At 54.6% G+C, this 17,023-nt stretch overlaps 1 protein-coding gene across 1 annotated transcript; it reads right to left on the bottom strand.

Annotated features, from left to right (window-relative positions):
* Positions 1–9,780: 9,780 nt before the first annotated feature.
* On the bottom strand, positions 9,781–16,399 carry FAM50A (family with sequence similarity 50 member A). Its single transcript, XM_027053261.2, has 13 exons — positions 16,194–16,399; positions 14,896–14,980; positions 14,691–14,790; positions 14,358–14,503; positions 11,852–11,928; positions 11,673–11,739; positions 11,470–11,531; positions 11,084–11,160; positions 10,648–10,702; positions 10,419–10,467; positions 10,249–10,319; positions 10,055–10,165; positions 9,781–9,924 (listed from the first exon to the last, which is right to left on the bottom strand). Exons 1-13 carry the CDS (start codon positions 16,302–16,304, stop codon positions 9,916–9,918), a joined length of 1,020 nt encoding a protein of 339 aa, XP_026909062.1. The 5' UTR covers positions 16,305–16,399; the 3' UTR covers positions 9,781–9,915.
* Positions 16,400–17,023: the final 624 nt, after the last annotated feature.

Here is a 17,023-nt window from a genome sequence, read left to right as displayed (position 1 = left end):
ATTAATCCCTTATATATGATTTGCAAATATTTTCTTTCATTCTGTGGTTTCTCTTTTCACTTTCTTGATAGAGTCCTCAGATGCACAAAAGTTTTAGATTTTGATGACAACTAATTTATCCTTCCTTTGCTGCTTGTCTTTTGTTGTTCTATCTAAGGAACTATTCCTTAATCCAAGGTCACAAAAATTTACCCCTATGCTTTGTTCTAAGAGTTTTATAGTTTTTGCTCTTAAGTTTAGGTCTCTGATCCATTTTGGGGTTAGTTTTTGTATGTAATGTGAGGTTGTGGTCCAATTTCATTTTCTTCCATGTGACTGCTATTCATTTGTTGAAGAGGCTGTTCTTTCCCCCATTGAATGGTCTTGGCACCCTCATCAAAAATCAGTTGACAATAGATATATGGGTTTATTCCTGGACTCTTTCATTTCTATTCCATTGATCTATATGTCTATCTTTATACCAATATCACAGTGTTGATCACTGTAGTTTTGTAGTAAGTTTTGAAACTGGGAATTGTGAGTCCTCTGAATTTGTTCTTTTCCAAGAGTGTTTTGCCTGATACTCAATGTCCCTTGCATTTACTTATGATTTTAGGGTAAGCTTGTCAGTTTCTGCAAAAAAAAAAAAAAAAAAGCCAATGGGAGTTCGATAGAGATGAAATTGACTCTGTCGGTAAATTTAGGGGGTGTTGCCATCTTAATAAGATTAAGTCTTTCCATCCATGAACATGGGATGTTGATCAATTATATGTTTATTAATTTCAGTTGGCTAGGCTATGGTCCCCAGTTATTTAATCAAACACTCATCTAGGTGTTGCTGTGGAGGTATTTTGTATATATGGTCGATGTCTACAATTAGTCAACCTTAAGTACAGATGGCCCTCCATGATTTGTGTGGGTCTGGTCCACTCAATTGAAAGCCTTAAAAGCAAAAATTAAGGTTTCCTGGAGAAGTAGAAATTCTGCCTCAAGATTGAAATCCTGCCTGAGTCTCCAGCCTGCCAAATTGCCAGCCCCCACAATTGCATGAGCTAATTCCTCAAAATAAATCCTCTGTGTGTGTGTCCTGTTATGTTTCTCTGGAGAACTCTGGCTGAACAGATGTTTTTCTGTTTATTTAGGTCCTTTTTAATATCTTTTGATGATATTTTGTAGCTTTCAGTGTACAAGCCTTGTACTTCTTTTGTTAAATTTATTCCTAAGTGTTTTATTTTTTCTGATCCTATTTGTAAATGGAATTCTTTTCTTAGTTTCAGTTTGGATTGTTTATTGCTAGGGTATATAGAAATACAGTTGGTTTTCGTAATGACCTTTTGTCCTGAAACCTTGCTGACCTCGTTTATTACCTCTAATATGTTTTTAGGGGATCTCTTAGGCTTTTGCATATACAAGATTACATCATCTGAAAATGTAGTTTGACTTCTTCCCTTCTAACCTGGATGTCTTTTATTTTATTTTGTTGCCTAATTGCCATGGCTAAACCTTCCTGTCAAATGTTGGCTAGAAGTGGTTGATTTCCTTCTAATTTTATAATTTGCAATTGTTTTGGACTTACAGAAAAATTGTAAGAACAGCACAGAGAGCCCTCATGTGCCCTTAACCCAGACTCACCCATAGTTCATGTTTTGCCCCATTTGCTTTCTCACTCACCCTCTCCGTCACCCCCACCTCTCTCTGATGTATGCACGTGTATATGTATATATATATGTATGTATATATATATATATAGTATAAAACATTTATTTTATGTAAAAAATTGATATTTTTCTGAACTATTCAATGTCATGTGCATACACCTTGCCCCTTGCCCCTTGCTAAATGTTTCAGCCTGCACTCCATAACCACAGTATAGTTACGATAGAATTATTTTAGTGACTTACATAACCACAGTACAACATGTCAACATCAGAAATGTTCACGTTGTTTTTTCTGATGCAGGGTCCAGCCTAGGACTGCACATTGCATTTGGTTGTCACTTCTCTCCAGTCCCCTTTCATTTGGAACATTCCTGTGCTTGCCTTGGCGTTTCATGACATGGACACTTTTGAGGAATGCAGGCCAGGTATTTGGTAGAATGTCCTTCAGTTTGGGTTTGTCTGATGTTTTCTCATGGTGAGATCCAGGCTGTGTCGTGTTGGGAAGACACCCACGCTCTCTCCCTGTGAGGCTAGGCCGTCTCTCTGTGTGTCTTTGCCTTGTCCCCTCCCTGTGACGTTCACTGTGAGCACCTTGTGAGTTCGAGCCCCGCGTCGGGCTCTGTGCTGACAGCTTGGAGCCTGGAGCCGGCTTTGGATCCTGTGTCTCCTTCTCTCTCTGTTGCTCCCCTGCTTTCTCTCTCTCAGCAATAAATAAAGATTAAAAAAAAAAAAACTAGTTTGTAGCTGAGCCCCTCGCTGGCTAAGTCAGTGGAGCGTGTGACTCTTGGTCTTGGGGTTCTGCGTTTGTGCCCCATGTTGGGTGTAGAGTGTACTTAACAAAAAAGTACTTTGTAGGAAGATACTTTAAAACTAGGTAAATATTCCGTTCCTCATCAAAACGTCACCCAATCATTGATAATCCTTGCCTGCATCACTGATTATTCTGACAGCCGCGAGAGGGGTTTTCTTCCTCCGTGACCCCTCCTACATTTATTCGATGGCCTTCTGCCATCAGGAAGAGCTCCTCTGTTTATCTGTGTATTCATCATCAATATGGGCTTGTGGACCGTCATTTTATTCAGTGGACTATAACCCGTTATTGTTCATTATTCATGTTGATGTTCAAATTGTGTCAGATTTGGCCCCTTCAAGCTGACGACTCTGCCCTTCTGACATGTCCCCATCATTGTTAAAAAATTTTTTTAATGTTTATTTTTGAGAGAGAGAGAGAGACAGAGCATGAGCGGGGGAGGGGCAGAGAGAGAGGGAGACACAGAATCCGAAGCAGGCTCCAGGCTCTGAGCTGTCAGCGCAGAGCCCAACGTGAGGCCCGAACCCAAGAGCAGTGAGATCATGATCTGAGCTGAAATCAGACGCTTAACTGACTGAGCCACCCAGGCGTCCCGCCCCATAATTCTTTAGGTCCTTTATTACTTTTGGCACAAGAATTTCCACATGCTTCTTGTACTTTTGCTCACCCCAACCCTGGAATCAGCCATTCTTCCAAGGAGAATAATATTTAGAAACCAAGAAATGGGGCTGAGCTGTGCTCATTGCTACTGGGGTATCGTGCTCTTAGGCACTGTCAGTGGGCAGAGCTAGGATATCTGCCCCGATAGATGGATACATAGATAGATAGACGGAGAGATAGATAGACAGACAGATTTATATATACAAATCCGGAGGACACACTACTGATACCTTCCCTTCCAATTCCACAATAAAAGCTCTTAGCCTTTCCCCAATCCATATTTATGTCTCCCTTCTCCAGTAGTGGGAGACAGAGACCTAGCTCCCAACATCGTCAATATGTTGACTCGTTTGCGTGATCCTCCTGTAATAGGCAGCACCCATAGCCCCAGGACAGACAAACCTACTGAGTGGGGTTTGGGATTTATTTGCAGGATTTTGTTGTTTGTGTCTTCCGTCAACACTGAGGGTGTAAAGTAAGAATGCTATATTTAAAGATTGCTTGGGGGCGCCTGGGTGGCTCAGTCGGTTAAGCGTCCGACTTCGGCTCAGGTCATGATCTCACAGTCTGTGGGTTCGAGCCCTGCGTCAGGCTCTGTGCTGACAGCTCAGAGCCTGGAGCCTGTTTCGGATTCTGTGTCTCCCTCTTTCTCTGACCCTCCCCTGTTCATGCTCTCTCTCTGTCTCAAAAATAAATAAATGTTAAAAAAAATTTTTTTTTTTTTAAAAGATTGCTTGATGGGGCGCCTGGGTGGCTTAGTCGGTTAAGCATCCGACTTCAGCTCAGGTCACGATCTCGCGGTCCGTGAGTTCGAGCCCCGCGTCGGGCTCTGGGCTGATGGCTCAGAGCCTGGAGCCTGCTTCCGGTTCTGTGTCTCCCTCTCTCTTTGCCCCTTCCCCATTCATGCTCTATCTCTCTCTGTCTCAAAAATAAATAAACGTTAAAAAAAAGATTGCTTGGATAGTCTTTTTCACGTATCCCTTTAATATGGTTATGCTATTCATTCAAAATACTCTTGGGATAATTTCTGTTTGTGTTCAATTTTAGCTTTCCCCCCATTCTGTTGTTTTTAGTCTTTAGGTATATAAAGCAGCAACATGTGTCCAGAAGTCAAAATTACACAGAAGATACACCCAGGGCAATGTCATCCCCTCCTGAACCACTACCACCTGGTTCTGTCCCTCCTCCTTTAGGTAACCAGTTTCATTAATTGCCTTTGTTTTCTGTCTTCCCTTTAAAATGAGCTTTGGGGCGCCTGGATGGCTCAGTCAGTTAAGCGTCTGACTTCGGCTCAGGTCATGACCTCACGGTCTGTGGGTTCGAGCCCCGCGTCGGGCTCTGTCCTGACAGCTTGGAGCCTGGAGCCTGCTTCGGATTCTGTGTCTCCCTGTCTCTCTGCCCCTTTCCTGCTCACGCTCTCTGCCTCCCTCTGTCTCTCTGTGTTTCTCTCTCAGAATAAGTAAGTAAACTTTAAAAAAAAAAGTTTGCATTTTTATGAAGTCTAACTTATTTTTTAAAAATTTTTAAATGTTTGTTTATTGTTGAGAGAGAGGCAGAGACAGAGACAGAGTGCAAGCAAGGGAGGGACAGAGAGAGAGAGGGAGACACAGAATCCGAAGCAGGCTCCAGGCTCCAAGCTGTCAGGACAGAGCCCGACGCGGGGCTCAAACTCACAGACCGTGAGATCATGACCTGAGCCGAAGTCGGACGCTTAACCGACTGAGCCATCCAGGCACCCCGAAGTCCAATTTATTCATTTTTCCTTTTATTATTAATGTCTTCTGTGTCCTGCCCAAGGTCACAAAGATTTTCTCCGTGTTTTACTTAGATGTTTTTCTCAGTCTGGGCTCTTACTTTTCGGCCTATAATCCGTGTCTAGTTCATTTCTCCATATGGTCAAACAAGGTGAGTGTCCTGGGGCTGCCGAAAGAAAGAACCACATACTGAGGGGTTTAAAACAAGAGATGTTTATCCTCCCACAGCTCTGGAGGCCAGAGGAGGGAAAGCAGGGCCGAGCTCCCTCCGAAGGTTCTAGGGGGAGGCTCCGTCCTTGCCTCTTCCAGCCTCTGGTGTTGCTGGCAGTGCGTGGCCTTCCTTGGACAGTAGACACATCACTGCAGTCTCTGTTGTCACATGACCTGCTCCCTGCATGTGTGTGTCCGACTCCTCTCTTCTTAGGATGCCAGTCATATTAGATTGGGGCCCATTCTCCAATACAAGCCCATCTTAACTTAATTACATCTATAAAAACCCCGTCTCCAAATCAGGTCACATTCCAAGCTCCTGGGGGAGTAGTGCAACATTTCTTTCTAGGGGACACAATTCAACCCATGACATCAGGGTTAAAATTCACTTTTTCCATACAGATATCTGACTGCTCCAGCACCCATCCATCCTTCCTTCCTTTCTTTTTAAATGTTTATTTTTGAGAGAGAGAGAACAACTGGGGGAGGGGCAGAGAGAGAGAGGGGGCCAGAGGATCTGAAGCAGGCTCTGCAAGGACAGCACAGAGTCCGACATGGGGCTCTAACTCACGAACCGCGAGATCATGACCTGAGCCGAAGTCAGATGCTTAACCGTCTGAGCCACCCAGGCGCCCTCCCAGCATCATTTCCTAACCGTAAATGTAAGGATTTATTTCTGGACTCCTGATGCTGTGCCATCCACCTGCACACCTATCCTTGTACTTATATGACATGCCTTGATTAGTGTGGCTTCATAGTAAGTTTTGAAATCAGAATTGTTTTTTGGATATTCTGGGTCCTTCCCATGTCTATATACTTTGAGGATGAGGTTGTCAATTTCTACAAAAAAAGCATGCTGGGGTTTGGGGTAGGGATTGCATTGAATTCATGGATCACTTTGGGGAAAGTTGTCATCATGGGGCAAAATTCTAAGATGGCCCCAAGATTTCTGCCTCCTAGCATATAAGCCTGTATGATCCCCTCCCCTTGAGGCAGAGCAGACCCTTCACACATGATGGGACATCACTCCTATGGTCAGGTTACTAACCAGTTGACTTTGAGTTCATCAAAAAGGAGCGTATCTGGGTGGGCCAGACCTAATTAGGTGAGGCCTTAACCACAAAGGGGCCTTTTCTGAAGAGAGAGATTCCAAGCATGAACATGGCTATGGAGGGCTCCAGGGTAGCAGTGAATCTCAGGTGGCTTCTGGGAGCTGAGAGCATTCTCTGGCCCACAGCCAATGAGAGAACAGGGACCTAGTCCTGGAGTCACAGGGAACTGACCCCTACCAAGAACAATATGAGTTTGGGAGAGGACCCCAAGCCTCCAGTGAGAATGCAGCCCAGCCAACCTTCAGGGCGACCTCGTGAGGCCCTGAGTAGAGGCCCCGCTTATGTCATGCCTGGACTTCTGACCTACAGAAACGGTCAGGTAACGACTGGGTGTTGTTTTAAGCCACTGAGTTTTGCTTAATTTGTTACACAGCGATGGAAACCTAATAGAGACACCCTGACGGTATTGAGCCTTCCAATCCATGAAGATGAAGTGTCTTTCCATGTTCATAGATCTTTAATTGTATGATTCTGTTTATGTGAAATTTCCAGAAGACGCAAATCCATACAAACAGAGAAGGTTAGTGGTTGTCAGGAGCTGGGGGAAGGGGGTGAGGAGAGACTATTTAATGGGCACAGGGTCTCCTTTTGAGGTGATGGAAATGTTTTGGGACCAGGCAGAGGTCACAGTTGCACAATATTGTGAACAAAGTAAATGCCACTTTGAAACCTACATTTTTAAATGGTTAATGGTTATTGTTATGTGAATTTTTCCTCAGTTGAAAAGAATTTTTTTGAGAGAGGGTGCAAGTGAGCGAGGGGCTGAGAGAGAGAGAAAGAGACAGAGAGGGAGAAGCGGGGCTCACCCGAAGCGGGGTTCCAGGTCACACGATGTGGGACTTGAACTCACGAGCCGTGATCATGACCTGAGCCGAAGTCAGAAGCTTAATGACTGAGCCACCCAGGTGCCCTTCGGTTGAAAAGACTTTTTAAAAATTAAAAAGCCCCCACTGCGAGAACACACACTCCGTCTCGGGTTGCGTCTGTCCCCTGGCGAGGAGTGATGGACCGTCCCCTGTGGGCAAGGCTCGGGGGCGCCAGGACACTCTCACCCGCTGGTGGGGTTGCAAAATGGGCCAGGCCTTAGGGAGGGGGATTTGCCAACGTCGGTAAAATCAATTATGCTCCTTTAAAACAGAAGCATGAGGAGGCTCTGAGTGTACAGACGCGGAGAGAGACACAGGACACTCAGACGTATTGGTAAGTGGCAAAAGCAAGAGCTTCTGTGTTGGGGGCATTGAGGAGTGGGAAGGGAGGGCCGGGCAGGAGGCGGGGCATCCCCGCGTCCCCCCTTTCTTGCTGATGTGTGAACTGGGTGAAAACCTGGGCTTTGCAGAACTGTTCAAGGTAAACGAGAAAGGATCAGCATCCACCCCTCCGGCTCATCTCCCGGACCCTAGGCTTCTGACCTGTCTCTCCCCTCCCTCTCCTTCCCGTCCGTCCTTCCCTCCATCCCAGCCCTGCTCACCTCCAGCCTGCCTGCCAGTGTCTTCACACTTGCTCTCCCCTCTGCCTGCGACACTCCCTCCTCCACTTTGAGACGGCTGACCTCTTGTCCCTCTTGCCAGCTTCAATGTCCTGACCTCAGAAAGTTCACTTTTTGTTTCCCTGTTTGTTGTTTACGTTCACACACGTGCACACTCAGCCTCCCACCCTACCCCCCACCAAACACATCAGGAATGAAGCCTCTCTCACTTGTGTCCTCAGGACCCAGCCCACCCCTGGCACAGGCTGGTCCCCAGAAACATCGGGGACCACTCACTGACCTTGGTGATGTCACTAGTTCCAGAGTCTCACACCTGTCCAGACAGCTTACCTACTTCTCCCTGCAGCCGCCCACCCTCTCTGAGCTCCACATTCCTGTGGGTCCAAGGTCCCAAGAGGAAGGCCGTGCAGTCCCCCTCCTCACAGGAACTCTGGCCTGTGCCAGCCAAGCGTGAGGCCAGATGCCCAGTGCCAGCAGCCAGGAAGAGCATCTGAGTGACGCCCTTACTTAGGACAAGGGGCTCCTCCCTGAGACCCCACCCCCAACTATGGCATAGCCTTTTCTGTCCCTTCATTGGTTATGGGGAAGTGGGTCTCCTTCCCTTACAGTCCCACTGGCCTGTCAATCCTGACCCCCAAAAGACTCCCTCCCTGACCCACCCCCACCCAACCTCCAGGTCCTTTCCTGCCAGGACCCAAGATTGGGCCCAAGGAGTTTATTTTCCAGAAGCTATGGGCCCCCTGAAGGCGGTTCCCTTGGAAACCATTTCCATTGGGTAAGCTGGCTAACAGGGGCTCCCTTTCCTTTTCAGAGACAGCACGAAGGATTTGGTGCAGAGGCCGGACAATCCCCTGTCCAGGGTTCCCAGTGCCAAACAAAAGGCCCCATTGACGTTCTCACACTTGTCCCCCACGTCCAGGACCTAGGGTCAGGCTTGGCCACCCACTCCCTGCTGTGCCCCGAGGTACTCTGGCCCAGGCTGCCTTCCTCCCTCCTGCAAATGACCCCAGATGGCTCTGCTCCAGGACCCCCCCTCCCATGGTGCATCCGAACAGGACTCGGGGCCCAGCCCGTGGGAGGAGGGCACAGGAGCCTCTGTACCCCGGGAAGTCCCCCCACGGTCGGATCTGTGCATCTGCCAAGGAGGCGGGGCCAGACCCAGAGCCTGGATGCCCTCTACCAGCCCCGGGGCCGCCCCGTTCCCTCTGCTCTGCCTCAGGCAAGGGGAAGAATGGAAGCCGGGACTGGTCAGATTGCCTTCCTCAGCCTCCCGGAATGGGACCGCCTGCCTCAGCTTACCCAAGGGGAACTGGGGGATCTGGCTGCCAAGGTGGGGGGGGGGAATAGGGGCACCCACCCCCAAACCAGGTTTGTCCCCTTGGGACCATGATGGCGGTGCGAGCAGGGCTGGCTGAGCCCGCGTGTAACAGCACCCACGGCCGCCTTCCCACGTGAGGACGGGAAGAGATGCCGGGAAGGGAGCGGCACCAGGGGGCCAAGGCGTGTCTGCAGAGCCCTGGTAGGGACGGAGGGCGCTGGGAGCCACAGGCCGGTCACGTCCCCTGTGGAACGGGGAGCTACGAGGCACAGAGGGGCCCACGCGCCTGGGGGGGACACCCCTCCCACCCACAATAAGGAACCACAATGCCATGTAGGTGCCCTGGGGAGTGCGGGTTGGCCGCAAGGACAGCTGGGTCCGCCCAGGCCCCAGTGGGTTGCAGATGCCGCCTTCTCCCCCCACAGACTCACATTCGTCTTCCACCTTCCCACCCCCACCCGCACCAGATACACACTTTCTCACCAGACACAAAGGCCAGAAATACTGTATGATTCCACTTATGTGAAACTTCCAGAAGAGGGAAACCCATGTGGACAGAAAGTAGACAAGGGGGTACCAGGGACTGGGGGAGGGACTGTGCATGGGCACGGGGTCTCCTCGAGGGATGACAGAAATATTCTGGAAGTAGGCAGAGGTGATTGTTGCCCAACACTGTGAATGGACTAAATACCCCTGAATTGGACACCTTCACATGGTCAAAATGGTGAATTTTCCTTCAGAAAATGTTTAAAACAAAACACAACGGAGGTGTTCCGACTCGGACACGTGTTTATTTACTGTAAAAGAAAAAGGCAGTAAATGACGACGGCAGGGGCAGGGGCCAGCCGGCCCTTCACGTCAGGGGGCAGCGCCCGGAGTCCGGAGGCCCCGGGAAGGGGGCAGAGGGGGTCGGAGGCGCGGCGACATTCACCGGATCTGGTGTGAGGACAAGAGCACAGAAGAGGGAGGTGGAGCGGAGCAGGGGCCGGAAGGCCTTGGCCTTCCATCCTCTAATGGCCCGCACAGCCCGACCCCTGCCCAGCCTTCCCGGCCCGGTGCCGCTCACCGTGTACTTGTCCCACTTTTTCTCGGGGTCGTAGGGCTCCCAGCGGCTGGCAGGGAAGATGTGCTTGTTCTTTTCGTACCAGCTCCGCAGCACCACCTTGCCCGCGTGTGACTGAGGCGGGGAGAAGGGCCGTTCAAGGCTACTGGGGGGGAGGGCGGGCACCCCGTCCCTCCGCTCTTCCTCCCCCTCCACACCTCATCCTTCTCCACGGTCGCGTCACTGAGCAGCCGCACGTCATCGTGAACGTCAAAATTAAAGAGCGGCCCTGCAGGGAAGCAGCAGCCATCCCAAGGTCAGGGTCACGCTGCCACCCTGCCACACAGGAGAGAACTCAAAGGCAGGGGGCCGGGCCGGGCACACTTACCACTCTTCCCTCGGGCCTTGGTGACAATGAAGTCATAGAAGCTGTGGTGCTGTGAAGGCGAGAGAGCCGTGGTTGACGAGTCACCCCCCCCCCCCCAGCCCACCCGCCGGCCCGAGCGAGAGGGCCAGGCTGGAGCAAGGTGCCCTCTCGAGAAGCCCCGAGGCACCCCACAGTCCACGGCCCCGCCCGGCCGCCCCGCCCCCAGCTGCAGGGAAGAGAAGGGCCTCACGTGGGGGATGATCAGGTCCTCCTTGATGTACATGAGCTGCTCCACCCCCGCTGACCTGAGGGAGAAAGGCACAGGCTGTGGGCGCCCGGGAGCAGCCACCCAAGGAAACCCCGGCACCGGAGCTGGGAGGCAGTGGTCCCGGTGGCAACCCAGAATGCTTCGTGGCAGGCTGCAAGGTCTGGCGGGCCCAGGATGGGCACCCACCACCCTACGCCTCGGCGCTAAAGAACCAAAACAGAAACCCCCACCTAAGCTGTCCCCGGTGACGCGAACGGAAAAGAAACCTGACCCTCTGGCTCAGGAACACAGTGCCCAGCATGCCACCTTCCCACCCAAGGAGCAGCAGCCAGACTTTGGGGCTCCGGCACCTGGGACCCTGCGCTCCAGAAGCGCAAGCATACACACGTGCTGTGCGTGCTCCTGAGCTCACGCGCACCTGAGCTCGCTGAAGTCTTTGCGCAGGATTTCAAGGGCCTTCTGCAGGAATTGCTGCATCGTGTTGCCCTTTTTCATCTGGAGGAGCGGCCCGGGAACGAGCATCCACAAGAGCAAGGGGTTGGTAACACAAGACAGAAGCCTGGAGAAGAGCTCTTAAGAAGGCAGTGGCCCAGAGGTCCCTGCTGGGGACCTAGGAGCCCCAGGCTACCCCCCACGAGGGACAGGCCCTTTTCCCTGCCCCTCCAGGCTCCCCGGGGTCCTCCTACAGGAAAGGGCCTGTGAAATTCTGAAGTCAGGACTGAAAGCTCCTTCCCACTGAACCCGAGGGAGGCTGGGCCCTGGGGGGGCCCAGGGAGGGGGCTGTGCGTGCTCCCCACCACCCACCTTGACCGTCCGCCGGTGCCCGGAGCCATCCCAGTAACTGAAGGTGATTTCGATCTCCTCACCTACAAAGCAGAATTGCCTTTTGGCCTCCAGACGCAGACGTCCCTGCCCCCTGCAAGTTCCTGGGACCTGAGGCCTCTGCCCCGACAACTGTCGGCAGGAGAGGCAGCCCACCCCCAGCACCCCACGCGGCAGGCACTCACTCTTGATTTTCTCCTGCTTGGCCTCCCACTCCTGCCGCAGCTCTTCCCGGAGCCGGTTCTCCTCTTCCTGGGAGAGGAGGGGGATGAAGGAGGGGGGCCCAGGGCTGTTCGGGGGGCGAGCAGGACCCCACTCCCTGAGAAAAAGCCCCTGCCCGAGCCAGGGAGCAGGCCACTCTTACCTCACGGTCTCGGTCGGGCAGGAAGCTCGTGTCCACATCTGGGTTCTTCCCCAATTTCCTCTTCTTTGCAGTGATCTCTGGAGCAAAAGGAAACAGGGCAGTCGGCTGCATGACGGGCCCCACTGCCAGGGCACCCTGGCCCTCTGTCTCTGCAGCCTCAGCTCACACACCACCTCCTTGGAGGCTCCCCGGAGCGCCGTGGCACCACCGTGGGTTCCCAGTCACAGTGGCCGGCACTGTCTTGTCCACAGCACTATGGAGACCCAAAAAGCACCTTTGCCAAGAGGGCTTCGCCTCGCTCTCCACTGCCAGCAGCTGGACAGGAGTTCGGGGACTGTGTTCACATCCCATCAGCTGCGACCTCAGGCGCCTCAGGGGACCTCAGGCATCGGTGCTGGTGTGTGAGGGAGCAAAGGACCCTCTGTACGGAGGGACGGGGCATCCTCAGAAGGGTGGATGCTTGCGGAGGACCCGCTCCGCACCGGGAGCCGTGCTCATCATGGGCCCACACCTGATGTATCACCTAACCCTCACGACAGCCCCAAAGGGGTGTGGCACTCCTTGTTCCCAGATAAGGACACTGAAGCCCAAAGTCCCACGACGACTAACACTGGGGCCGGAGGGGAAGAGGGAAGGAGAAGCCCCGCTAGGGCTCAGGCCAGGCTCGTCAACATCTTGGACTCTGGGACTCAGTTTCCCTAATTCAGACACGAAGGAACTACAACTTGCTGGTGTCAGCACCCCGAACCCTCTTCCTTATAAGTTACCGAGGACCCCGGAGAGCTCTCGCCTCTGGGGGCTGTAGCTCTGGGTAGTCACCGAATTTGAAATTAAGCCTGAGAAACAGTGAAGACCCGGAAGTGGGAGAGCCCACGTTCTGTTAGCTGTTGGAGTGATGACATCATCACATGTCACGTGGCCTCTGCAAAGCTCCACACCACATGCTCAAGAGAGAAGGAGGATGAAAAAGGCCGAGCAGGCTTTGCCGCACTTATGGAAGTGTTTTTGACCTCGCAGACCCCCTGAAAGGGTCTTACAGGCTCCTAGGAGCACGGTTCCGGAGCCCGGCTGCACGTCAGCATCACCCAGAGAAGAATCCCATGCCAGTGCCTCATCGCCGGGCCCCCCAAACAAAACCACTGTGGGGAAGGAAGTGCTCACAAAGCCCCAGTGACACACACTGAGCTTCACAGCCTCCCCCCAGATCCGCGCCGTCCACCACAGTGCTCCCTGCCGCGAAGATGCACAGTATCGAATGCTACTCAACACTTATATTACGAAACAGCACTGGGGCGCCCAGGGGGCTCAGTTGGTTGAGTATCCGGCACTTGACTTTGGCTCAGGTCATGATCTCACGGTTCGTGGGTTCAAGCCCCGTGTCAGGCTCCGTGCTGGCGGCGCGGAGTCTGCTTGGGATTCTCTCTCTCCCCCGACCTCTCCGCCCCTCCCCTGCTCTCTACCTCTGTCTCTCAAAATAAATAAATAAACAAACAAAATTACTAAACGGGACTGCAGTTATCTTCACTGGTTTCTCTTCAGCATGTTTGACTGCGGCTCGTGAACACAGGGAAACCCAGGAGGCTCGGGCTCTCTCTCCTTACCGCGTCAGCCGGTCCTCTTGAAGCCACCATACGGGGCCGCGGCAACGCCGTGAGGTACCATCCCCCGCCTCAGATCCCTCCCGCCGGGAAGCCCTGCCACGTCCTCAACTGTGTCCGTTCCCGCTGGCTCTGCTGCCGGCCACATTCATTCTGGACGCAATACATCCCTCCACGCCTCACCTCTGGTTGCTCGTGGAAGTCCCCTCGCTCTAAAGGCCCGGCTCACCTGTTCCCACCGTGAGACGCTCTCCCCGCCCTGGGCTGGACCCGGGCCCTTCAGAGGGCGTGCGCTCACCCATGTGACTCCAAGGAGAGGAAAGGCGCCCTGCCTCTATCTGTCTGCCTCGGCGCTGGCTCAGAACAGGTACGTGGCACACGGGCCCCCCATGCTGGTTTCATCCTTGCTCCCCAGCCTTCCCGAGTTGTCCCTGCCACCCCCTGGTCCCTCGGCTGAGACCTCTACTGAGATCCTGAATGTCTGTGGCTGTATCAATTTACACTGAAATGAATCAAACAACGGACACTCGGCGTCAGTTACACAAGCCACGTGCTCAGTGGCCAGCTAGCAGCACAGAGCCGAACGTCTCCATCGTCGCAGAAGGTTCTGCTGGGCTGCCCCAAGGCCATCCTCTCCCCTCCTCGGTCCATCCTTCATGGGCACTTACGAAGGGCAGCTTCTGAAGACTTCCTGATCAAGCATCGGCGTCTTGCACCAAAGAGCCCACAGCCCTGCCTAGCGGCCACACGCCAGGCCCTGATTCACTCTGCCCCTGGAGGCAAGCCCCACGGCCGCTCTCTCTCCCACCCGATGTGTGAGGTTCAGGACCACGACGGAGCAGGCCGTCGAGACGGGGTAACGGATATGCTTCTTCTGCTATGGCCTGGCTTCCCAGAGCCGGCCTTACCTTCCCTCTCCAGCTCCTCCTCATACACAGCCACCTCCTCATCCTCGTCACCTGCCTCCTCCTCTTCCTCCAGAGTGAAGGACAGGCTGGAGATCTTCCGCTTGGCCTCCTTCTTGCGCTCCTTCTCTCGTAGCTTCTCCAGCTTCCTACCAAGGCACAGCACACCATGCGCGACATCCCCACCCTGAGGCCCCTTCCCTAGCCCAGGGCTGCCTGCAGACAGGCAGGCCCACTCTCACGGGGCAGGAAGCACCCGGCCCACCCCCAAGCACTAGCTATATGTTGGGGCCGGGGCGGGGAGGGGGGGCTGCCGGCTGAGATGTCAGGACCCACAATTGCAGCTCCTTCGACTGCTCTTTCTTGGCCAGCTGCTTCTCCCTCTCCTTCACCAGCGCCTCTTGCTTGGCCTTCATGTCATTCAGGGTCACGAGACCTACGAGGTGAGGAGAGGCGAGGATAAGGGTGGGTGGCCCAGCGCGGGGAAGCAGCAGGGCTCTGGATCCGAGGGGGTGGGGGGGGTGGTGTGCGCTTCGCTCACCGACGGTGCTGGACTTGAGCTCCGCCTCCACGGCGTCGTAGTGCGCAGAGAACTTCTTGTCGATGTTAGATTTCATTATGTTCTCCTGTGGCAGAGGGAGGACAGCAGTGAGGGCCCCCCACCACCCCACCGGGAAAGCGGGGAGCTGGGCTCTAACCCCAGATCTGCTGCTGGGCTCACGATAATGTGACCCTGGGAAAGACATGTCCCCTTTCCTCGATCAATGGGAGGTTCCACAGGGCTATGAAGGGCCCTTCCAGTGCTGAGGGAGCCAAATGAAGTGGCTCCCTGCGACCTGTGTGCTGATCTGGCCCCTCCATGTCTCCTGCTGGGGACCAGAGTTCCCTCAGTGGCCCTGGGGTCACCGGCCCTACCTGCCTTGGGTGTTTTTCATACCCAGCCTTTAAGCTGAAGGTCTGGAGACCCAAGCCGAGAGGTGACAGGAGAGAGTGAAGAGTGGCCAAGGGGCTCTAGATGTTGCCAACAGCTTCCCATGAGACCTCGCTCCAGGCCAGCCCCACCCCACCCGGTACCACACAGGTCGTTCTCTGGCTGGTGGCCTCCAACGCAGGTGGCCAGCAGAGAAATGCAACTCCACGGACTGAAGAGCCCGCACCAAGACCGCAGGGCTTGGGCACCAGCGTGAAGCGAGGCCACGCCAGGCCCCGGCGCACAGCTGTCTCCCTGGGCCTGGCATCCACAGTACCCAACGTAGCCTGCTCTCCCCTCTCACCCCGGGTCCCCGCTCTGCAGACGAGTCTCCCCAAAAGGCCCAAGCAGAGGAATCCTTTTTCCTGCCAGCCCGCCGCCACCGACCACTCATTAAAGCCCTTAGTGAACCGCTAGCACCCCGGACGCTGGACTCTGCCTCTGTCACGGTGCAAAGGGCTCTGGAATGAGCCTCAGTGGCCTGTGGATGCGCCACGGCCTGTCGGGCCTGACTTCCCTGGCATCCATGGGATCAGGGCAGAGGCCTCGTTCTCAGGGCCGAGGGGCCAGGGCGAGAACGCTCTGTGTACGCGAGGGGAGCCCTAATGCCACCAACGGAGCCACGACTACGGCTCCCTCCTGTTGGGAGCTTGTCACAAGCCAGCTCGTCTCCGCCTCCTGGGCCCATTTTACAGATGAGCAGACTGTCGCCAGATCGTTTCTACATTTTGCTGGAGGTGCGGGAGCAAGGGGCCGGCCCCGGCTCGCCGACTGCGCTCTGCATCCGCCGCCCAGGGTCTCGCGGGGCCCCAGAGGGCCGGGGCGGCGGGCAGCGCGCGTGCTCCAAGAGGCCCCGGCCGGGCCCGCACCTCGGCAATCCGTTGCTTCATCTGCTCCATCTGCTCGCGCTGCTTCTCCCGCTTCTTCATCAGGTGCATGGCGCGGCCCGCCTCGCTCGCGGCGCCCTTGTACTGAGCCATGGCGGCGGCGGCGGCGGCGGCGGCGGCGGCGGCGGCGACAGCGGCCTGCTGGAGTCTCAGAGGCTGCAGGGACGGCGGCGGCCGTGCAGTCAGCTGACGCCCGCGCGGTGACGTCAGGCACCAGGGGACGCGCAGTCGCCCCGCCCCGCCCCGCCCCGCCGGCCGCCCCGCCCCTTCCCGCCGGCCTCCGGAGGCTGGACCCCAGTCGCTCGCTTCCTAGATTCCCCGTCATCCCTTTGATGACGTTACCCCCTGGCTCGAGGCTGGGTCCCCCGTCTTGCTTCAGCCAGCTGACCTCAAGCCTGGGCCCCGAGACCCTCCTCTTCCTTAATGCTGAGGCCAGCCCAAGGCCAGACCCACACCGCTGCCCCGCGCCCTTGCTGCCTCCCTGAGGCCATCCCGGTTCCCACAGCTTCGATTTTGACCCCCCACCCCCACCCAAGACTGGGCCCCAGTCTCCTGTTTTAACCCAGGCCATGAAGCTGGGCCTGGGTGTCCTCCTCCTTGACCTGGAGACAGGGACCCTGCCCTCTCCACTTCCTCTACTTCCACCCCCCACCCCATGCCGGACTCCTTTCTCCCTCTCCTCCCCCCTCCCCCAACACTGACCCTAAGGGACTGCAGTCCTGGTGCCAGCACCAATTCGCTGGGTGGCCTTGGGTAAGCCTGTGTGACCAATTTCCTCCGGACGGGCCCTTTTGGTTTAGCAGCTAATTCCC

Source organism: Acinonyx jubatus, chromosome X, assembly GCF_027475565.1.
Source record: "Acinonyx jubatus isolate Ajub_Pintada_27869175 chromosome X, VMU_Ajub_asm_v1.0, whole genome shotgun sequence".
NCBI classification, from domain to species: domain Eukaryota; kingdom Metazoa; phylum Chordata; class Mammalia; order Carnivora; family Felidae; genus Acinonyx; species Acinonyx jubatus.
The sequence above is the reverse complement of the archived record's forward strand: the minus strand, read 5'-3'. Positions and strand labels throughout refer to the sequence as shown.